This window comes from Amyelois transitella, chromosome 12 (assembly GCF_032362555.1).
Source record: "Amyelois transitella isolate CPQ chromosome 12, ilAmyTran1.1, whole genome shotgun sequence".
NCBI lineage: Eukaryota > Metazoa > Arthropoda > Insecta > Lepidoptera > Pyralidae > Amyelois > Amyelois transitella.
In genome coordinates this window covers 1,922,660-1,947,761 of record NC_083515.1, presented here as the reverse complement: position 1 = coordinate 1,947,761, position 25,102 = coordinate 1,922,660, and the positions used below count along the sequence as shown (strand labels likewise).

At 37.5% G+C, this 25,102-nt stretch overlaps 1 protein-coding gene across 3 annotated transcripts in view; it reads left to right on the top strand.

Annotated features, from left to right (window-relative positions):
• Window positions 1-10,638, top strand: part of LOC106142600 (protein tweety) — a 62,906-nt gene extending 52,268 nt beyond the window's left edge. For 2 of the 3 annotated variants that reach the window (XM_060946929.1, XM_060946928.1), the window contains 9 exons: window positions 144-356; window positions 1,004-1,132; window positions 1,552-1,689; window positions 2,075-2,219; window positions 2,394-2,539; window positions 3,331-3,428; window positions 4,730-4,891; window positions 5,166-5,380; window positions 6,140-10,638. In XM_060946929.1, the coding sequence (XP_060802912.1) occupies window positions 144-356; window positions 1,004-1,132; window positions 1,552-1,689; window positions 2,075-2,219; window positions 2,394-2,539; window positions 3,331-3,428; window positions 4,730-4,891; window positions 5,166-5,343 (1,209 nt within the window). In that variant the 3' untranslated portion in view covers window positions 5,344-5,380; window positions 6,140-10,638. The remainder of the gene's footprint in view (window positions 1-143; window positions 357-1,003; window positions 1,133-1,551; window positions 1,690-2,074; window positions 2,220-2,393; window positions 2,540-3,330; window positions 3,429-4,729; window positions 4,892-5,165; window positions 5,381-6,139) is intronic. The other variant, XM_060946930.1, reaches the window with a different exon arrangement.
• Window positions 10,639-25,102: the final 14,464 nt, after the last annotated feature.

Below are 25,102 nucleotides of genomic sequence, written 5' to 3'. Positions count from 1 at the left end.
ACTCTTTCTTATCATACATTACTAACACTTGCTGATAATAATACAAAATAAAAGTTTCCATCTTTCCTTAACAAAGTACGTGTGAATACGAGTATATACAAGGTCATAAAACAAGTTATTAGAACCCAAAAACTTTTTTCCAGTCGAGCATTCTAGAAGAGACGATGGGTTCCCGCGCCCGCGCACCGCTCGCGCGATTGGCGGACGCGTTGGACATGCCCGTGGCCAATCAGACGGCGCTGGGCACGCTGCTGCGCGCGTTGTCCACGCTGAGGAACAACGCCAGCGTGGCGGTGTCCGCCGCGGATAATTTGAGGAGGCCGCTGGCGGCGCTTAATTTGGATGCGTTTATGAAGGTATAGGTTTTATAGTATTATACATACATACATATTGTCACGTCTATATCCCTTGCGAGGTAGACAGAGCCAACAGTCTTTAAAAGACTGAATGGCCACGTTCAGCTATTTGGCTTAATGATAGAATTGAGATTCAAATAGAGACAGGTTGCTAGCCCATCGCCTTAAAAAAGAATCCATGGGAAAGACATGGAGGGTTCTATTATTTATAGTATTATATTAACTGCTTTTGGTACAAATTTGTGTAGATTTGTTTTCTTTTGTACCGGAACCAGACAATGTTATATCAATCTACGTACCTTACACTTATCTTTTTCTAAATGTGTAATTTATGGCAACCGAATAAACTTTTGAACCATGAAACGCTATAACATTACGAAGACGGCTACCGAGATTTCTCAGAGCCTCGTAGCTTTGATTTAATCGGCGTACACACGGTTCATTCACACAGCGTTTCTTCATAGCACGAAACCATTACTTATTCTTATAGTATCCACGGTTTTTAACAAATCTTCCAACAACAATGCCAATTTTTTTTTTGGAACCACCTCCACCAATGAATTTGCCCATCTATCGATTGTCCTCCCCGGATGACTCTAAATTGTGCCTGAACTGAAATTAATAAATTTATTATTACAATTTCCCAGCGTCTATGGGTGTGGGAGGCGGCTCGCTGGGCGGGCGGCATGGCGGGCTGGTGCTGCGGCGGCGCCGTGTGCGTGGCGCTGCTCGCCGCCGCCGCGCGCCGCTCCCGCCGCGCGCTGCTTCTGCTCTGTGTGAGTATAGTACCATACACCGCCATACATTGCGTTAGTGTCGGCGGTCTAAGCTCACGGATTCAAATCCCACCTCGCTCTGTCGCCCAGGTTTTGTACATTAATTTGAGTGCTAACTTATGCTCTTACGAGGGAAAACATAGTGAGGAAACCTGCATATTTAGGGTAACTAGAACCCGGAATAGGTTAACCGGGGTTAACGACACTTTTCGTGGACATACGTATACATAAAATACTTTTAGAAAAACTATTACATACGAACTTACATAAAACATTACATAAAATACTTAAAAAAAAATGGGCACGTAATACAATAAAATCTAAAAATGGCGGCGATGAATCACGCATCCCATCTTATTCCCGACGGGAATCGAAACCGGTTTGCTGATCGATTATTATAATATTATGATTGTCACCAGGTGGGCGCGATCCTGACGCTGGTGGCGTGCTGGCTGGGCACGGCGCTGCTGCTGACGCTGTCGGTGGCGGCGGCCGACGCCTGCCAGGACCCCGCGCGCGCGCTCGCGCTGCACGCGCACCACGGCCTGCCCGCCGACGTGAGTGCTCGAAGTGCTTGAATCCCACTGCTGCCACCAATAATTCTCTTATGAGTACTGCCTGGTCCTTCGAATCCCTCTACTGCCACTAAAAAGTCTTTTGAGTTTATAGACTGAATGAAGCTGATAAGAGAATTAAAATTTGTATCGGCAGAGCTCAGTAACTAAAGTTTCACTAGTAAGTCTATAACCTTAGAAATACATTAACGATGACGTGAAGTACGCTATTCCCAAAAATTGCCTCAAAATAATAACGTAAGGTTGCCTCTTGTTTGTTACCTTATTATGTTAATTTTGCTAAAGGAATCTCATTCTTCTTATCTGTGTTCTATTTTTTCTTCCTCTCATTCTAGGATTTCAAACACGAAAACTATCTAATTTCCAGATGGTGCACTACTACTTATCTTGCAAAGTGTCCCGCGAGAACGTGCTGACGGCGGAGCTTCGTAACGCCCAACGCGCTGTAGTCGCCGTCAGACAGGCCCTAGCCGTACTTTCTCGAGGCGCGCCGCAGCTTTTCAATGACCCTGGTAATTATATGTAGCTAAGAAAATCTCTAAACTAAGTAAATGTAAATCATTATAATTACGTGGATACAAATACTGGCAGTAAACAACTGCGCTTAATTTTTTAATTTACGATTTTTTTTATTATGTATGATATAATACCATTGATGAGTAGACGTAGAATATTTATATTTCCAGTGCTGCAACCGACCCTGGGCGCTCTGAACGCCGGTACCGGCGAAGCGGAGAGGGCGCTAGTGTCGCTGAGCGGCGCGCTGGAGTGCCGTATGGCGCGCTCGTACTTCGTGACCGGCGCGCGCGCAGCCTGCGACAGCGGCCTCCAGGTATGTACAGCGGACCCTGGGCGCTCCACACGGAGCGGAGGGGGCGCTAGTGTCGCTGAGTTACAAGGCTGAAATGAACTAGTGAATACACCTTGATTCGGGTAACTTAGTCGTCAAGGTCAACTCTAAAAGATTAGTTGACATCTAATAGTCTGTACCATAATGAACATCAATACCAAAACTATTATCCTGTAGATCTTCCGTTCGGCTAGGTGTGATGCAAGGGAAATCGCGCGACAGACGATGTTGAGTCGGGAGGTTGTATTTATGCTCTAATCCGTGAAATCTTTGTTTGCACGATTTAAATTCTTCGCTGCTATTGGCTGAGCGCGTTATTTTCTCCGCGACAATTGACAGATGCTGTGTGACGTTAGTGATGTTGCCACAGTCCTATAACTATATCGACAAATTATTGGTACATTTTGTTTTACAGACCATACAGCAAAATGCTTTCAAAAAACTATTAGATTATTTAGTGATATTTTGGCATGAAACACATACATACGTTCATACAAAAAAATCTGGTTTTTTTTCCGGATAGGTACGCAGAGACTAAATCTTTCCACTTGCCACGAACTTGGGCCGTGTGGTTCCCGGCACCAATAGAAAAAAGAATAGGACCACCATCTCTCTCCCATGGATGTCGTAAAAGGCGACTAAAGGCGACAAAAAGCTGAACGTGGCCTATCAGTATTTTCAAGACTGTTGGCTCTGTCTACCCTGCAAGGGATATAGACGTGATTATATGTATGTATGTCACGAAATATTAATTGTTTTAATTGATATTGCAGGCTCTATCGCTTCAACTGTTGGCGGCGGTGGCGGCCGGCTTCCTGTTCACGGCCATCGTGCTAGTCGACTCGCACGCTTGGATCTATATTAATACCAAGTGAGTAATATGTATATACTAAAAATTCAAAAAATTCTAAATTCAAATTTTTTTATTCATTATTATAGGATATTATTATATCGCTTAATAATTGTCGTATGGTTTAACAACTTGGTTGACGTCAAATAAATTACTTAAAAACTAAGTTTACTGCCGCTTCCAAGGCGTCAGTGCAGAAGAAGCGGTAACAAACTGCTGCTAAGTATTTGTAAACTAACTATATTTGACGAAATATTCGTATTGAAATAACTAGTACTACATTAATGTTTTTCAATGTGCATTCGTCCATGATTTAGATTTAAGAGATCTATTTTAGTATATTGACGTCGGATGAAAATGCTGCAGTGTAGTTTGTTCTGCCGCTTTTTCTACACATGCGCTTTGGAAGCGGTAGTGGTTATAATTAGATTTAAGTGATGTGACGTCAATAAGTGATACCTTGTATCCAATTTTGAAAATAAATCTATTCTGTTCTGTTCTATTCTATTCTAACAGGGACGTGGTATTCAGTGTTACATTTAGTGCTGGTGTTAGTTGAGTGCGACACCTCAACATCACCACTTTCCGATATTTGATGCCAGTATGAGATACAGGGTGAAATAGGCATTGTGTATATCAAATATAATCTTGAAATGTTTTGTGTGCAAAGATCTAGTCTTCTTCCTTGTGGCTTTAGTCCCGGTTGCATCCTCACCACTAGGGCATGGAGCCCGGTGTATGCCTTTGACCATGGATCCTGGATTGGGTGAGTCAGGTTTTTACACGAAGCGACTGCATTTGACCTTTGCAACCTTTGCAGGTTAACCTAACCCGTATTGGATCGATCATGGTTACACATACAGTTGCCTGAGTGTGCAGGTTTCCTCACGATGTTTTCCCTCACCGTAAATGTTAAAAAAAATGTAATTGGTACATGGCCGAAGTGGATTCAAACCTGTGCCTTTCTGAACATCACGCATTTTAACCGAGCACCTTACCGATTCGACTGCTTACCCTCCTTTAGTCTGTCCCAAGAAAAAATTATAAATTAGTAATCACCTCTAAAGTGACTTGATGGATTACAAATTGCCGTCAGCAGTCTCTCACGATTGATGACATAATTGAGATTCAAATAGTGACAGGTTGCTAGCCGATCGTCTAAAAAACTCGGATAAGCATATTTATAAGCCTATCCCCTATTAGAAAAATAATTTCGTTAACGCGTAATCTCTCCATGCAGACGTAGCGGCACTGGCGAGGGACAAGCGCCGTTCCTGTCCATTAGAAAAATAATTTCGTCAACGCGTAATCTTTCCATGCAGACGTAGCGGCACTGGCGAGGAACAAGCGCCGTTCCTGTCGTCGGGCGCCAGCAGCGCGGCGAGCCGCTCGCTGCCGCGGCCGGCGCCGTTCCCCAACGGGAAGCCGCCCTCCTACAGCGCCGCCGTTCAGCTCATGGACCTGGCGGAGAGGGAACGACCCAGGTATTATACATACATACGTACATATATATATACACGTCTATATTCCATGCGGGGTAGACTGAGCCAACAGTTACTTAAATACAGTGATTGGCCACGTTCAGCTGTTTGGCTTGATGGTAGAATTGAGATTCGAATAGTGACAGGTTGTAAGCCCATCGCCTAAAAAAAGAATCTCAAGTTATAAGCCCATCCCTTAGTCGTCTTTAACGACATCAATGCGAGTGAGAGGGAGTGGACCTATTCTTTTTTTTCTGTCCATACTAATTTGTACTAGCCCTGTCTCCAGGGCCCGCATGTCTGGCAGCGCGACTCTGGGGCGGGGCGTATCCGCGGCCGGGGGAGGGGGGGCGGCGCTCGGCGGCAGCCACACGCTGGGCCGGCCCGCCCACAACGGCAAGTACGCGACGCTCAGCAAGCAGTGCAAGACGCTGGAGAGCAACGACTTCTACTGAGAACGGCCCGGGGGCGCGCTGAACGAACATAACGCAGGTGATTACAATCAAAATATTTTCTTTTTGACGTGACATTGTGTTATAATTCGATTGGGCCGGCTGCATACATACATACATATGGTCACGTCTATATCCCTTGCGGGGTAGACAGAGCCAACAGTCTTAAAAAGACTGAATGGCCACGTTCAGCTATTTGGCTTAATGATAGAATTGGGATTCAAATAGTGACAGGTTGCTAGCCCATCGCCTAAAAGAAGAAACCCAAGTTTTTAAGCCTATCCCTTAGTCGCCTTTTACGACATCCATGGGAAAGCGATCTAACGCGAAGCTCAAGACCGAGCGGGATGGCGACGCACTGTGGATGCCCTCTGCCCCAGCTAGGGGACATAGGACCTTAAGTCTAAGTCAAGATGGGAAAGAGATGGAGTGGTCCTATTCTTTTTTGTATTGGTGCCGGGAGCCACACGGCACTGCCGAGAACCACACGGCACGCACGAAAATACATGACTCATGCGGCGTTACCTCGCTCTGAGGCGTTCCATGTAAGGCTTGAAGTGCAAGCGAAAGTGCGGATGCATGCCAATTTGGGAATATTTGCTGTTATGTACATTAAATTATGATTTGATTATTTACGTAACTCTTATTTACCTTTGTTTGCTTGTCAACAAACAGCTTTCAAACAACCCAATTTAGCTCTATTTTCAGTTTTTGTTACAATAAAAATTCTTGTGGTGCAGTAAAGACCTTCTCGGTATATACCAACTAGGTAAGTTACATAGATATATTTATTTTCCAGGTCAAGGCGGTCGCGCGACCAGCCTGAACCGCTTCGATCCGAAATACGCGTCGTTCGGGCCGCGCGCGCCCCGCCCCCGCCCCCCCGCGCCCCCGCACCCCACGCACCTGGCCACGTTCTCCCCGGCGCCCGCCCCCGCCCCCGCCCAGGCCCCGGCCGCGCCCGCGCACGCGCAGGACAAGTACGCCACAGTGCGCCCCCCGCGGAGAGCCGAGCCCCAACCTCTGTCCGCCGCCGCGTTGGAATACAGGTCCTTACAGAGACCGAGAAGGCAGCAACAGCCGAACACGGCAACACAGCACAGAAGGAGGCCGGAACGAACTCAACAGCAACATCACGACCAGAGAGACCTGTACGCGGTCACTGAACTGTAAGGTTAGCCACTGACATGAATAAAAGTACGCTGGATGTGCTATATGAAAATGACAGATACTTTCGACATTCACAGCGCTATTCTATCGGGTGTCCTACTGAAAACGTTTGGTGTTGAAATGAAATGACAGGTTGCTTTGTGAAATTTTGTGTTTGTAATGTAAAAATAACACTTGTGCTTTTTCCTGTTGGTTTTGTGATAGTAATCGATGGAGAATGTGTAATTGTGTACGCTCTGAAATTTGCTATCAAAGAGGAAGCGAAACCCAATGACACTCACCAAAATGGCTAAAATCATTTTCACATCTTCAATATGGAGTCCAGAGTATATTATAGAGGTCAGTGAAACCCGCCATTTCAAGCGCGCCGCCATCTTGTTAACACTCGCGTGGTCACTATGCTGATCATAGTTAGACATGCAGAGTGTGAATCGAACGATATCGACTACGATGTTTACGAATGAATGAATTTTGCTGGATAAAATTTAAATAGATGTGACTTTCTAAGTGTAACGATGATTGCACAATAAACACACGAATCGTTCATTTGATTGCTCAATTTGTCAGTGATTGAATGGTGGTCTAATTTTTAATGTTTTTCGGATATTTTACTGAGAAATATGTATATTCGAGCACGAGCGTTTTTGCTATTCTTTCTTACGTCATAAGTTTTGAAACTATGGCCTATTTATTAAAAGGTACCAATGCAGTTTTAACGCGACCATATTTTTCGGTTGAAAACATGTTTCCCATGTGAAGTCCATAAAAAGGCTGTGTTAAAAAGTAAAAGACCAATAACGATATGTTTCGTTATAACGATTTGTAACTAGACTGCTCGTTGCAGATTCTGACTGTACGTTTTTGACTCTATTTTCGCTCAACTTAGGTTTAGGATAACCTTAAAAATGGAGAATAGTGGTTAAGGAATGGGTTGGTGAAATGGCAGGTAAGTTATATTTTATTAATATTATTTGCATTAAACGTTACTACACATTTCATGCGATGCATTTGTGTCTCATGTCTTCTCTCTTAGGAATCACTTAAAAAACTTTTAACGAAATCTTTCCACTAGTTTGGGCTGGGCATTTAAAAATGCGTACACCAACTTTTCCTTTTCCAGTCTAGATTAAAGAAACAACGAAAATAACTATTTCTTTTAACTTTTTTTACCTAAGAAATGTGAATAGAATGGGTAAAATATATTAATGATATATTGCCTGCCTGATTGTCACCGCCTGTGGTTTGATGATATAATTGGAGAGATGCCAAATATTAGAAAATTTCAATTTTTTGGCATGTTCTTTAAAATTCTTAAGAAGGCGCGAAGCCTAGGAGTAGACATTCGATTGTAACAGTTTATATGTACATAATAATTATATATATATATGTATACTATATACTATTATTTTATAGTCTGCCTGTGTGATTCAAGTTTTTAACTCAATTTGTATATTTAAATAGACCGCGAAATAGTTGGAAATCATTTAAACAAAATCTTTGTAGATGAATCTCTTTGGTATTTGTAGTTTAGAAATTAATTTTAATTATAATATACTGTACAAAATATAGCTCAAGGCAGTTTTACTAGTAAATATAGCGTGGACCTAATGTATATAATAAGTTTTTAATATATTATGTAACTTATTTTATTTACAGATAATTTGTAAAGTTAATTGTGAATGAAATAGTTTTTAAAAGCATTCCATGGTGTGTGAATTAGAAATGTGGAATTGGTAGAAAGCAATCTTATAATACCACGATACTTAACCTTAAATTTATACTAATAAGGTGCAAAACGAAACTGCCATTCGAGCAAATAAACAGAATCTTTTATAAATAAATTCTAGATATTATAATTAACGGAAAAGTACTGCTCTCTCTATAACACCACAAAAATGTAATTGTAAAATTTAATATATTTTGGAAAGTGGTTATGGAAACTTGCCTTCAAATGTACTATGAAGTCTTTATTTTCCAGATGACTGTTCTCCGTGAATTATCACTGCATCAGTCTACTGTTTCTCTATGTTATAATCTTGGAATTCTTATGTAATTGAACTCTGTATGAAACGAATTAAACTTGATTTAAAATTACCAGTTATATCGTTTTCTAAGATTAGTAACATTTCTTGTGTTTATAAGTTTCCATGATCACTTTTCCAAACGTTATAATCTTTCTATATGTAATTTAGAACCTGAATAAGAATATTTGGTACCAGTTTTTAATCATATAGGCCCAGGCAAGATAGAGTGATTAACATGCAAACTGTTTTTAAAATGAAGGTCCTAGTACAGAGCCTTGAGGAACACCAACGTGTATTGAATACAATTTAGTCTTATAGCTGTTATATTCTACATAAAATGGGCATGAATAATTATGTTTGAATTGATGGAAAGATGGGGCAAAGGTGTAAATGTTATAACACCATGGGCAATATCTCTTTATATGTTCCACGCTATCAAACGCCTTCGAAATATATATGTTTTAATTTCCTCTAAAAATGCATTACCCATTAAATATATCGTCTTTTCTCTTTTGATCTTCAGTGGTATCAATTTCACGTATTAGTCACTCTGTCTGGTCAGGGTTATAATTGTGGTCGTTTTTTATAATTCAGTATTAAAATAGGGAATTTGTGAGACTTTACAACGACGTTCGTACGTTTTTTATGATCAATGTTATTTTTGTTTCTCGTTAGTTCGGTACAGTAAGCAGTGTATTCGCCAAAGATAATGCATAATTTAATCTAAGTACGCCTAGCTAGTGTTAAGATTATTGTAAGGTTAGATTTCCGCATGCGCAATGCGTGTTATACAACATCTATAATTGATTTATTCTTTTTTACCGCAGATATTTTTTTTATCATGTATTGTAAATTACAATTATTTGGGTTAAAATTTTGATGATCGTAAATTATATGTGCTGGTTGAAAAAGTTTCGACTCGCCTGTATTTATTGGAACAAGTAATGTACTACCCCTTTTTGTTCATTAAAGTGATCTTAGTGGGCCTAATTCCAGTACTTGTTTGAAAAAGTACTGAAATTGAGTTTCTAGATGCGGATAATTAAAAACATATTCTTTTAAGACAAGACACGACGATAAGCACTTACTTTTCTTTTTTCAAATAAAAATGACCAGCACTCTGTTCAGTATGTTATCTTTACATTGTAAGTTCACAATTTTCAATGTAACTTATGCACTATTTGTAATCATAGTTACACCACTGTATAATATGTTATGGTTCTTAAAATGACATCTCATGGGCCCGATGTTGTTTGTGAAACAATCTTTTCCATGCAAATAAATGTCATGTTTCAAATTGATCCATTTATTTCGTAAAATATTTTGCATGAGTTCTTAGTGCAGAATTTGAGTTACCAATCATTATAATATCGCAAAATAAGAATACCTACGCCTCAATTCACATAATGTATAAATTTTCTCGAAGATAATCTTGCATGATGTAATTCTATTTATATTTTCCATATAAAATATGATTATTCAAAATGTTCCGTTAAGTACACGTGTACCTAACAACAAGATCGCTAAAATTATGTGCCATATTTTTATTTAGCATTGTTTTTGTTTCGAAATTAACTTTATTTATTTTGCTTTTCAAGTCAATTATGGTGCGCCCGAGTATGTCAACTTATAATGTAAACACGGTGAAAGGCACATGGTTAATCAAAAATATTTATCAATTCGATGAAGTCCGAAATATTCTATAAAAAAATTGTATAAATCTTAAAATTTAACTTATATATTCCCTATATATTTGTAGACGAGGCAAGTAAACGGGCAAGTATTCGCCTGTTGTGAACTTGTAATAAAGCACTACATTACTTCTAAAACAAGCATACATACAGACGAAAAACGTCCTTTTTTGAAGCCGGTTAAAAATATTGACCATGTGACCTTTGCATTGCAATCTTATTACATAGTACGGTGCGTTTTTATTTCGTTTTTGTTGATACCTTTTTGTTATTTTTTTTTAAATCGCATCGTGCCGTGTATTGAGATAATTAGTTCTAAGTCTCATTTCGTGATGTATGAAGTGTATAACGTAAATTATAAACGGTTGACGAATAGGTCAAGTGTATGAGTTTACAATGAAACTAATAAATAAATGGAGAAAAATGTTTTTGTTTTATTGTTGCCACGTCTATATCCCCTACGTGCTAGTCAAAGCCGATAGTCTTGAAAAGATTGAAAGGCCACGTTAAGATGTATGACTTTATGATGGAATTGAGATTCAAATAGTGACAGATTGCTAACCCATTCCCAAGAGGAATCCCAAGTTTATAAGCCTATCGTTTACGACGTCTATGACGATGATTTACGACAAATTTACTTTAGCATTTATAATATTAGTAAGAATGATAAGCTGGAAGTGATACACTAATAAAGCGTAAAATGCACGCACAAACGCATTCAAATCGCAGCCGCATGTGCCAATGACGTGTCTGAGTTATTTAGATTAGTTTGACTAACGGAAAGCATCATGGTAACTGTGCGTACTTGCAAATGGATGGTGTAAGATACTATTAATAAAATTTGTAGTGTTTGGGGTATGGTCAAACAGCTCTGATCTTTTGATCGCTAAAAAAGTAAAACTGAGAAGTCTTCTCTCTTATAATTTTTTAATTTGTTGGTACGTTGTATATACAAGACAACTAGATACCCTATTTCCTTCTCAGTGTGACATGTTTGCGAAATTTCCAGAACAAAAATCTAACGAAAATTGGATAAAATGTTGATCTCAACGTCTAAGAACAGATAAATTACCACGGTAGCATCCAAAGGCGCAAGTTAGACTATTGTTAATCATAGATACCTTTTAATTATAAATACTTGTTTATTGATGATAATAGATCGGCTCGATAAATAGAGCTTAAGTGCTCATTCATACATAAATATTTGCATGAGTCATTATTATCATGATTTATCATGCTGTTACATTACCTATCGAAAAATTTAGGTACTTAAGTAAATTTTATGCAAAGTCCGTCGCACCTGAAGTTTTTCCAACTGCATTCATGGGAATGCAGTTGGAAAAACTTCAGGTGATCTTCCAAGATAAATATGGATTTATCTTGGTTTCTAGCCACAAGAGCCCAGGTTTTATGTTCGGCCAGGTCATACGAAATAATAAAAATAAATAACAATAGAATTAGCGCTTCTTGTTTTGATTTTAAATTATATAAGTATGTATATGAATCTTATATATAAAATTCTCGTATCACAATGTTCGTTCCCGTACTCCTCAGAAACGGCTTGACCGATTCTCATGAAATTTTGTGACCATACCTATTGAGTAGGTCTGAGAATCGGCCAACATCTATTTTTCATACCCCTTAGTGATAATTTTTTTTAAAGTTTTTATAAACTAGATATTACTTAATAATTATTTATATGGCAAAACAACGTTTGCCGGGACAGCTAGTATTTATATAAAAGAAGAAAGTGAATGATTGACTGACATAGACAATACAACGCCAAATACAAACCGCTGCGTCTAGAGACTTGACATTTGGCGTTAGGTTATGTGGTCTAGGGATACACTAAGAGAGGATATCCAAAAATTCCCTCGGGAACCAGACTGATGGTGATTTCTCGTTAAATGTTCTGGTTATGTTTGTAAGTATATAAATGAAAATATGTCACCCAGATCATCTCCGCATGTCGAGATGTTTTGTATTTTTTTTTATTTTTAAACTTTGGCAATGACTAGAACAACGGTTTAACTTTTTATTTTAAAATTTTCATCGTCTCAGGTTAAAGTAGTACTGCATCAAAATAAAATCTGAAAGTACCAAAATCAGTGTATCCACTTAATTATATAATTAATAAGTATGTACATACTTTCTTTTCCAGAAAGCTTAAACGGTGACGGACATTTGATTTTGACAGAAGCATTACTGAACAGATTAGTGACAATAAAAATTTTAATACTTACACAACATGGAAATAACTTAAAACAGGGCAAATTGAACCGAGATCATAGTTTTCCAACTACAGATCATGTAGGTTAACAATAAACCAACCCCTCCCTCCCCAATATAAGTCAATAAAATGATTTAATTTGCCAAGGCCTTATAGATTGTGCCTAAGTTTTAGCTCTTGTCTCCCATTTTATACATTAAACGCTTGCCGCAAATTATTCTTAATAAGTAGTCGAATATGAACATTCAAACTGATCCTGCAAGATGAATAACATGAACATTGATGTCCATCCTGAAATAAGCGAAAAAGCAACCCTTAAACTGTTCAGGTATGACATTGTACAATTAAGAAACTGTATGTGGGATGAATCTAGCAATTGGGACAAATCTTGGGAAATTTACAGTGAACACTCTAACAAAAGACCAACATGGGATGAGATATTGAACATAACGGACGAAGATATCATCGACATACATCCAATCAAGCCGCTCTGGACCATGAATACAATAATTTACAAATGGACATCATTCCGGGACAGAATATTTGAAACGCTCAAAAGAAAAGTATTGTCAAAACGAAGTAATGTGTTGTGCCAACTCCATTTCTTCTGTAAAGGTATGTGTTCAAGGTGGCAAGATGATTTTGGGACGTGCCCTATAATAGGCAGCAAGCGTTGCAGCGGCTGCTATATGTGCCCAAGTGAATGCTGCATTGAAGAGAAACCGAAAGTTATAGATATAGAACCGCCAAAAATTAAACATAAGTTATATAGAGATGAAGCAATCGACGGTGGCGACTTAAAGTTTACGAAGATTTGGGAAGGAAAACTCAACAAAAGACATCGTGTCAAGAGAAAATCATATATGAAGAAGGAAGAAACAGATGACGACAGCGATGACGCACAACTATCCCCTACTTTAAATAATAAAAAAGGAGATGTAAAAAATTATGATTTCGAAACGCACTCTATGAGAAAAAATAATAGAAATTACGAAACCAGTGATGATAATAGAAGTGAGCGTTCATTGAAAAATAAAAGAAGAAAAGATTATAACGATGATGATGATGATGAAAGCCTGCCGCCTATAACAAAAAAAGCAAAAAAGAATTCATATAAAAATAACAATAAAAGTGACCCACATTCCAAAAATAAACCAAAAATATATTGTAACTGTGATGACGATCAAACATCGCTGTCTAACATAAAATCGAAAAGAGATGAGGCGAGTGATGACGATGAAAACTTGTCGTCTAAGAAAAAGAAATCATTAAGAAAGAATAAATACATTCATGAAGATGAAAATGAGCCATCTTCGAAAAATAAAACAAGAATCGATTATAATAGTGATGATGAAGAAATATCACAATCTGGTTTAAAGTTGAAAAGAGATGAAAGTAGTGATGATGATAACAGCTTGTCTCCTTCGACAAAGAAATTAGCAAGAAACGATAAAAACGTTGGTGAAGAAGAACAGCCATCCAGTAGAAAACATACAAAAAAAAGTAGCGATAAGTATATGGAACCCGTGCCAATGCGACAGAGAACAAGAAGAGAAAACGACAACATGCGCAGTAGTTCTAAAGAAATTCCAAGGAAACTTTATAGGAGGAACAGTAGTTCTAAAGAAATTCCAAGGAAACTTTATAGGAGGAACAATGTTAATGGGTCTGGCACACCTAGAGGTAAAAATGATAGTGAGTCCACAAGTTCTGTAGACACCAGTGCAAAACCATCTGATATAAAGTTTATGAGTGATGATGAAGCATTTTTCGCGTCGCTAATGCCGACCGTTGCGAAGTATGATGAGGACGATAAGCTGGCCTTCAGGATGGGTGTTCTGGCGGTGATGAAGAAAATTAAAGATTATCATTGGCAGTTGCAATAATAATTAATATGCCTAATGATCAGAAACAATAAAACTATTAAAAACCTTTCTGGGGTTCCGTGGTCAATAATATACACTTTTATTTCGCCTGTGCATACACTAGCTCAGACAAATACGGCGTAGAAAGACGCCTAAACTTGAAACTGGTCCTTAATATAATTTGAATGTATGAATAAATATTTTACTTACACACGTAAAATGAAATACCTAATAAAGATAAATCTTGAAAAATCGAATTTAATTATCCATCTGTCCCGTAAAATTGGGAATATAATAAGCATAATAATAGCATAATAAGTAGTCTGTTTGTTAGTACGGTATAAATAGGTACTAAGTTATTATCAAATCAGTGACTCATAGTGTAGGTAGTTACTACACAGCACGACATGAAATGAACATATTATCTAAGACTGATGTTTTGTAATTTTCCAATAATGTTTTACTATCAATATCTATAAATATTATCATGTGCACTTTTGATGTTTGATTGATGGAACGTTGGAAGGGGAAGTTCTGAACGATCGAACCAATTTTTATATGGGAAGTTCTGATTAAAGTTCACGTTTACTCTTGACCTTTTACCCACGAGCTTACAAGAAATTATTAATGAATTAGCTTTTACACGCAGCGTCGCCCGTGCGAATTGATCGTAGCCTACAAAATAACACAGGTTTCCCGCAAAAACCACGGGAACTTCAGTTTTTACTGGGATGAAGATTAGCTTTCGTTCTTCTCCATACGTGATATTCATAGAAGATTAGAGAGTAGATACCGTAAAGAGGTAACAAACTAACAAACAAATAAATTTACAAAAGTACCTTCATATTAATCGGTTAGACAGAGCCAACAGTCTTGAAAAGATTGATAGGCCACATTCAGCTGTTTGGCTTAATGATAGAATTGAGATTCATATAGTGAGAGGTTGCTAGCCCATGGTTAGTTATTTTTTTAAGTTGTTAAGTTATTTTTCGGAGAAATCCCTTTGATTTCCTAACATAATTATAGGTACTATGTAGTTACTAAAGTACTTTATTTTTCCTTTCATCCAAGTCCGGTTACAATAATCCATTTTAATTAAAAGCAGGTATTCAAAACTTCATGCCGAACATTCGGTAGTTTCTCAATTTTAATTACAAGATAGCTTAAAATTAAATCGATCCGAGTCGAGATCAAAGTGGGTGAGCAACAAAGGTGAGATTACTTTGAAGTGTCATCCGGTGTAATGAGCGCTGGCAATGAAAAGCGGGTGGGTTTGCGCAAGCGAATTCCGCTCTAATAGTCTTTCAGAGTTAATTGCTACGTTCAAGTCGACTTTGAGTGATCATTGCTTCCTCATTAGGAGTTTCAAGCGGTTGATAATTACAAAGACGTGCTAAGATTCGGCTCAACTATCAGATCTTTGTCTCGAAATGCGAGAGGCAATTCATTTAATTAAATGTTTAATTAAATGTTCTTCAAAGTAAGTCCTACCTTGCGTATCAACCTTTTTATTCAAGAAACCTTTTTGTTTTTACTGATTTTATTTATCTGGGGAGCAGCCCAGGATCTGCGTGTGGTGTGGTGATTCACCCCCCCTAAGCATGGTAAACGCGACGCTGTTGTTATCGGGCGATACAGTATCGCTGTTTCGCTTTTTATTATGACGTGAAACGAGACACGTCTTTATCGCGCGATAAAAAGGGCGTCGTGCGTGCTATTCAACGGGGGGGCTAGTTTTATTTGTCAACCTAAAATATCCAGAGGTCTTCAGGTTAATAGATTAGGGCAACAATCCGGCGATGTTTTACTCCGCAAGGTGTATCATTATGTCTGTCTTCAGATAGCATTGCTATGCGAGCCGTAAGGTGTATCATCGGCCTCAGCATCACTCAGGGTGAGTGGGTCACAGGCAGCTTGTTACCCGACCGCGACATAAATTTTATTTAAACAGCGACACTTCGTGAATAAGATTATATAAAAAATATAAATTTTTAAAAATATAAAAAGGGTCAGGTCAAAAGTACCCGAAACCGCCGAGCTTGCATGAAGAGAGTTAAGAATGTGGATGAAGCGAAGAAAGTATGCAGAGATCGTGGCAAATGGAAAGAAGTGGTCCCTGTCTACCCCTCCGGGAAAGAGGCGTGATTTTATGTATTTATGATAAATTTTTAATTTATTCTTCTTCAATGTCGTTACCTTTTCCCACGTTCTTCGCGGGGTCGGCAATATTTTTTAATCTATTATTAATTAATTATTGTGAATGCGAAAGTAAGCTTTGTATGTATATTTGTTACCTCTTCATAAGTTATCTGCTGAACCGATATTCTTGAATTAATTATTACATACATACATACATACAATCACGTCTATATCCCTTGCGGGGTAATCAGAGCCTACAGTCTTGTAAAGACTGATAGGCCACGTTCAGCTATTTGGCTTTAAGATAGGATTGAGATTCAAATAGTGACAGGTTGCTAGCCCATCGCCTAAAAGGATAATCCCAAGTTTATAAGCCTACCCCTTAGTCGGCTTTTACGACATCCATGGGAAAGAGATGGAGTGGTCCTATTCTTTTTTGTATTGGTGCCGGAAACCACACGGAACTAATTATTATTATTATTAATCCCAGCAATGACTATAGCTCTCGTGGGATTTGTACCTGTATGCCTTTGTAGGTGACACTAAATTCGCGCGAAGCTGCGGTAAAAAGCTAGTATTATATACATTATAGCTTCAAAAGAAACAGCTAAGGATGCAATCGGGAATTCGTCGTGATAACTTTGTTTTCCAAGTTCTTCTGGGAGAGAAAGATTAAAAAATTAAAGCGATTTAAATATATTGTTATATTTCAAGACGAGACTTGCCATTCCACCGAGGTTTGCCTGAACAATGGCTCAAATGAAACAATGAACCGTAGAAATGCTTGGTATACGAGTTTCGGATGTAGTTGGCAACTGAAAACTAGCAGGAATATTCAGGTTTCGTCGCTGTAATGAATTCTTTATCTTAAGATTGTCTTGTATTTCCAGAAATTATTTACGTACTTACTGAATTCTTTTCATAAACTTTGTTTTTCATTTCATTAATATTTTTTTTGTACAATGCTTTTTCTTTTTATACACATATACATTCATATATTCTCGTCTTTATTTATGTTTGAATCCCGGCCAGGGCATGATGAGAAACGAACTTTTTCTGATCGGCCTGGGTCTTGGATGTTTATCAAAATTCATCGTAATCGGTTTTTACATGAAAGAGTAACAAACATCCATACTGACATACTCACAAACTTTCGCATGTATTATATTAGTAGGATTGAATCGTTGAGTAAGTATCTCGGTAACACAAGTCTTGAACTTACTTTAAGACTTACTAATTCTGTGTAATATGCCCCGTATATTTATTTATTTATTTATATCAATTAAGCCAAACAACTAATCGTGGCCTTTCAGTCTTTTCAAAACTGTTGGCTCTGTCTACCCCGCAAGGGGCATAGACGTGATGATATTATGTATGTATGTATGTAGATAAAAATATTTAAAGTATTCAGTGAACTGCTCTACGTTCGCTTGAAAATTTTCTTCATTCCGCGTCTCAAAATGTCACTCTTGGGATAAATAGGTTTTGATAATGTCTCCCGCCGTGCACTGTTGCAAGAAAACAACGCTGACATGCATTTATTGTTGACCCACTACACAAAAAGGTAAGTTCAAATTATATATTTTTTTTAAAATTAATTATTATGGGACATTTCATCAACATAACTTAACAATTGTCTATTGGTTTGTCTTAAGCGTCGGTACAGTAAATCATTGGATAAAATATGCTTATTGACTTCTAATAATATTGAATGTGCCGTGTGGTTCCCGGCAACAATAGAAAAAAGAAGAGGACCACTCTATCTCTTACCCATGGATTTTGTAAAAGGCGACTAAGGGATAGGCTTGTAAACCTGTCACTATTTGAATTTTAATTCACTCATTAAGTCCAACAACAGCTGAACGTGGCCTATCAGTCTTTTCAAGGCCGTTGGCTCTGTCTGCCCCGCAAGGAATAGACGTGATTATATGTATGTTCGTTTGAAGTCTATGTTTTTCCGTTATTATTTTAGAATGCATCAATTGCTCCGTACTTTCTGCTGTTAGACGCTAAAATTGAACTTAGAGTCAACAGAATTGTATTTAAATTTTTTATTAGCGAATTCCTAATTTAAAAAAGAAAAAAACAATAAATGTTGCCCAATCGCGCTATTTCATTGCGTTGATAAAATAGTAACAACTTGACTTTGTACAATTAATCGTCGGTTTATTTTAAAACTGAATTCTCCTTTGTTCTTTGTTGCGTTTTGGTATTGCTCTGAAATTTTGCTACTCTACTCGTATTTTGTTAAAAAGCTAGCTTTTATAACGTAGCTTGTATTAGCGTTTTATTAATTCTCTCTTCCCTTTGTCTGCGTTTAGTTTTGCTTTAATCAGACTATCTATTTGTGAATTTAAAATGATAATTTAAATTTTAAAGACTTTATAGTACGTGCCATGTAATTAAGTGCAGTGTGGTTTCCGGCATTTTTGTATAGGACTAATCTCTTTTCCATGGAAGTCGTTGAAGGCGACTAAGAGAATAGAAGCACAAACATCTAGTGCACGCTCCTACGCTGGTCTTGTAGCTAAGAACAAACCAGTTTTTTAAATGTATTCAAAATCAAAAAACCAATCTCTACCCATGCAGATTGTAAAAGCTATCCAGGGAAAATCTTATATACATGGGATTGTTTCGCAAACTGACACTATTTTTATCTGAATTCAATTTTTTTGCTGAGTGATAGGCTAAGACCATTAAGTCGTATGAGATAAGCTGAAATAGGTAATTAAAATATTAGCGCTGGAATAAAAAATGATGATTACTCTGTCGGGAAGTTATTTATTGTTTTTTTTTTCTTATTTTTAATTAAGTACATATCGAACAATTTTTTATTCAAAAAGGACTTCGTAATAAAAAGACTAAAAAAATATCGTATAACCTTGGAGAAACATCGCGATCTTATCGATTTTAGTCATAGTCCAAAAAGATATTTTTTTTCTTTTGACATTTTCTCAACTCTTCATACTGAGGACCAGTTAAGTAATTATACATCATGCAATACCTCGAAAGAACATGTGTCATTATACTCGTAACATAATCTGTGGCACAGGCTAGTAATCTATGGCACATTGCTTGATAGCTGATAACGTGATGATTCAGATTCTAAGGTCATGAATCATAGCGCCGGAATACACCTTTGTGACTCTTTTAATCACTCCCGAATATGAGCCGAAAAGGTCTTCATCCCTTACGGAGTAGACTGAGCCAATAACATTTGGAAAAGGCTATAGCAATGTTTAGCTGTATAGCTTTGTAGCGAAATCTCTAAGTCACAACAGCCAATCACGCGACGCTATTAGCTAATAACAGCGAAGAGTCTAAATCGCGCAAGCAAAGATTTCACGGATGTATAACTGTTCACTGTCTTTGTATTTTATAATTTTCAAGCCTTTAAGTCTCACGACTATTGGTTATGTAGGGTAGACTGAGCTAAAAGGTATTAAGACGTGATAAGTGTGTTTGTCTCTTTCTATTTTTCTGGGTGTTGTATGAGAGAGAGAGAGAGAGAGAAATATCTACGGTATTGAACCGTTTAGACACAGCCTTTGTTTGCGAACTTAAACAGATGGCAGATCTTATAGTAAAATTTTAATTAAATCGTAACTTTTGTACAAATGTATTGCTCCGGTCTGCCATTGCAGATGGCGACTTCACATTAATTTCTTCATTAAGAATACTCCGCTCAATTTATTGTTGTTCAACTTATATTAATTTACTGCGAACTCCGTTTGGTTCGAACGATGTTTTTTGATTTCATAAAATTGTATTTACTCGACTTCCCAGAATGATTTTCAATTTATTATTCATAACCAGAGCTTAGTTCATGGTTATACATTCGGTTGAGTGAATGTGCAGTTTTTTTTCAAGAATTCTCTGTAACAGTCCTGTAGGTTAGCAGTGTAACTAATGTACACGCGTCAATAAGAAATAATGGAGATGAGAAAAAAAAACGGGTAATATTAGGTATTCATCCTTGAGAGTTAATGATGCCCAAAACAATTTACGCGGACGAACTCGCGGGCACAGCTAGTATATACATAAAATTACCCCTCCTTGGTGGGGTAGACAGAGACTACATAATACAACTTGTCATTGTCACGATCCCTGCATTATTTTGTTCCTCATTCACAACTCTAATGGTCGGTTTATGCTACGGTTCCGTGTCAGTAGAATTTAATATCAATATCCTTTGCTTGCGAACAACCATTACACAAAACAAGGCATTAGTTAAGATAACTGGGTTCGGAAGTGCCATGGAACTATGAAATGGTGGATGAGACAAATCTTGCCTTGCGTATTACACACATTTAATCACGTCTTTATCCCTTGCGGGGTAGACAGAGTTAACAGACTAAAAGATCGTAGGGCTACGTTCAGCTGTATGGCTTAATGAATTAATTCAGATTCAAGCAGTGACAGGTTGCCAGCCTATCGCCCAAATATCAAGTTTATAAGCATTTCCCTAAGTCGACTTTTACGACATCCTTTGAAAAATACAGTAGTTGTGTTCCGGCGTGCCGGCAATCACACGGCGCACGGTACGGCAATTCTTTGCACTTCATTCCTTTTTTAGGTTTTCGGCATACTGTTAAACTTATTATAAAGTAATTCATCTGTTTTTGTTATGTTATAGATACTGTATGATGTTTATAATGACACTAACTTTCGTCCGCGGTTCTGCCCGCGCGTAAGGACCCTATATCCTGCTTTGTCAACATTATGTTGAATAAGTTCAGTGGTTTCGATGTGAAAGACGCACAAACAAACCTACTAACATATTTTCACATTTTCACATAAATTGATGATTGAAATTGTTAATTGATTGGTACAAATAAGGAAATTACAGATATAAATTTGCATACATACATAAATCACGCCTCTTTCCCGGAGGGGTAGGCAGAGACCACATCTTTCCACTTGCCACGATCCCTGCACGCTTCTTTCGCTTCATCCACATACATAACTCTCTTCTATTTCAGACCTTTTGCTAGAACATCTTGAAAAGACTGATAAGCCACGCTCTGCTATTTGGCCTAATGATAGAATTGAGATTCAAATAGTGACAGGTTGCTAGCCCATCGCCTAAAAAAAGAATCCCAAGTTTGTAAGCCTACCCCTTAGTCGCCTTTTACGACATCCATAGGAAAGAGATGGAGTGGTCCTATTCTTTTTTTATACTGGTACTGGGAACCACACGGCACATAATATATAAATCTGTCTTTATTAAATTTAGACATAGCCGCGCTAAGCCGCATCTATCCAACTTTACATCCAAACCATAACATATTATCTCACCGTACATACATATGTTCATGATAAATGCGATAACAATGGGAGTTCATTAGCGTCTCGAGACACATTAATTAATGTGTCTCAGCAGAGTCGGGCTCCGAACATGTCATGTGGTTGGAGTCACAGATATCATTTTCAAAGGGAGCGGTTATGGTCGTGACGTTTTGAAGGGTCCCTAAGAATATACATGTTGTGACGTCTATCTAATATGAAATCGCTCTCATCTTAAGATGAAATACATACATATAATCACGTATATACTCCTTACGGCGTAGACAGAGCCAACCGGTCTTGAAAAGACTGAAAGGCCACGTTCAGTTGTATGGCTTAATGACGGCATTAGGATTCAATTACTAGTCTATCGCTTGCAAGAAGGTCCATGGGAAAGATGTGGTCCGTTTCTAAAATGCCGATAACCACACGGCACAATGCAAAGGCGAAATATATGATCAAGTAATTTGATATTTTTTTTCAAATGGCTGACTATTTGATTTGCAGCTTACATACCTACATAAATTCAAGAAATTCAAATTTAATAATAAATTAAGTGCTGTGTGGTTCGCGGCACCATTACAAAAAAGAATAGGACCACCCCATCTCTTTCCCACGGATGTCGTAAAAGGCGACTAAGGGATAGGCTTATAAACTTGGGATTCCTCTTTTAGGCGATGGGCTAGCAACCTGTCACTATTTGAATCTCAATTCTATCACTAAGCCAAACAGCTGAGCGTGGCCTATCAGTCTTTTCTAGACTGGTGGCTCTGTCTACCCCGCTAGGGATATAGACGTGATCATATGTATGTATGTAATTCAAATTTAAATTAAATGGAATTATAAGTAGCTTTCAAATGCTAGTCCAGGGTCACCCAAGGTCACTGTCCGGCCCTAGTCCCTATCCTTAATTAAGGTTCTATAAACGGCCGGCATGCCCACCCTAAAGTGACCGCTACAATAAGATATATGACCTGAGATTATGAGAGACTAGGAGTAACTCAGGACATAATGTGCTGTTCATAACATGACATATGAAAAATATATGTATATCCTTACGAATATATACATATGTACATACATATGGTCACGTTTATATTCCTTGCGGGGTAGACAGAGCCAACAGTCTTGTCTTCAGCTATTTGGCTTATTGATAGTATTGAGATCCAAATAGTGACAGGTTGCTAGCCCATCGCCTAAAAGAAGAATCCCAAGTTTGTAAGCCTATCCCTTAGCCGCCTTTTACGACATCCATGGGAAAGAGATGGTGTGATCCTATTCTTTTTTGTATTGGTGCCGGGAACCACACGGCATTATATATGTTTCCGGGTACTCTAATGGCTGGTTCTCTATAAGTGCATATTGTAAAAGTCAATCAAGATTTGTCAAATTTAATAAGGATTCTTTTTTAGGCGGTAGGCTAGCAACCTATCACTATTTGAATTTCATTTCCACCAATAAGCTATACCTACAGTTGCACGTAGTCATAGCGTTTTCAAAAGGGCTGTAGAATAGAATAGAATAGATTTATTTTCAAAATTGGATGCAAGGTATCACTTATTGACGTCACATAACTTAAATCTAATTAAGTATAACTACTACCGCTTCCAAAGCGCATGTGTGGAAGAAGCGGCGGAACATACTACACTGCAGCATTTTCATCGGACGTCAATTTACAAATATAGATCTCTTAAATCTAAACCGTGGACGAATGCACATTGTCTACATTAAAAAACATGAATGAATGTAGAACTAATCTCTCTAAAGGCTCTGTCTACTCCGTAAGAGATGAAGATGTAATTATATGGATGCGACTGTAATGGGGTAGACAGAGTCATGAAATGAATGGAATTGAAACTGATTTTAATTCTTTAAGAGGTAACAAACAAAAAACTTACTTTCATATTTATACAAGTTGGGATTGGAATATTTAAAAAGACAAAAAGTTGAAATGTGTCATATAAAAAAACTGAAAACCTAGGTAGGTATTGAATTAACTTTTAATCCCCAATCGAGTTCAGAATCGAGTGAGGGTAATTAGTCATTTAAGTTCTAGAAGGTTCCTGCAAACTTCTAAAGTGAGATTCAATGTCGACTTGCCAAGTAACTTTCGCTTGAAAAATGTAGAATTTCAGTCTTATTTTTAATTTGTTTAAGGTGTTCGAATGCGAAACGCAAAGTTTGTCGAAATCATAGAGCAAGATCTAAATAGAGGTTACATTGAAACGAATAAAAATAACCGTACTAACATGCCACAAATAATATACGAATTATGCTTGAAAAAATTGGTATTATTTACAGAACTTTTATATCAATGCTGGTTAACATTCCATTCCTAATATGACTAGAATTTATTATAGTAGTAAATAATATTAAGGAAAGAAATTCATGCGCTGTTTACATATTATAATAGTAATTAACACTTAATTCGCTATAACGTAAACCTTGCGATTATTTTTGTACTTTAGTTATATTTATATAGAGATACATATATACTTTAGGGGTAGATAGAGCCAACAGTCTTGAAAAGACTGATAGGCCAAGTCCAGCTTTTTGGCTTGATGATAGATTTGAGATTCAAATTGTGACAGGTTGCTAATCCATCGCCTACAAGAAGAATACCAAGTTTATAAGACTATGTTTATCTAAGTCGCCTTTTACGACATTCATGGGAAAGAGAAGGAGTGGTCCTATTCTTTTTTATGATTGGAGCCGGGAACCACACGGCACCTATATACACCGATCTAAAGAGATACATTTATATTTTTGATAAATATGTAAATTGTTTTCGGAAACAATTGAACCGATTTCGATGCCCAAATAAACTCGAAACATTTAATAATGTTCATAAGTGCCTACATGAAAATTAGATTGAAAGTTATCGCGTTACAAACATATATACAAAGCATGTTTTTCAACACAACTCGAATGAGAGATCTTACTTGCTTCGCTAGTTCGATCAATCATTAGGTAGGTTCCACGAATGATGATGAAAATGATGGAATGAATAATGGTAGCAATATTTGCGACATCTATTTCCATTTATGTCGGTGTCCAAAGTGTAGTAAGTTTTGAGTGGCCTCGGTTAGAAAATCGGATGAGGAATGGAGCCGGCAAATTAGTTGGGAACTTGGAGTTTTTAATACCAACGACGTATCTGGAAACGACCGGGGCACTTGATATCACGGGAAAATTAATTATATGCCGAATCGTTATACATTCTTAATACATGTTTATTATTTTTGTTTGGAAAAAAAACGAGATTTAGTCTGGATTTATTTATACGTCTTTGTTTTTTAAAAAAAAAAGCATTTATGAATAAATTTAAAACAATTCTAAGACAAAAAAAATAATTAA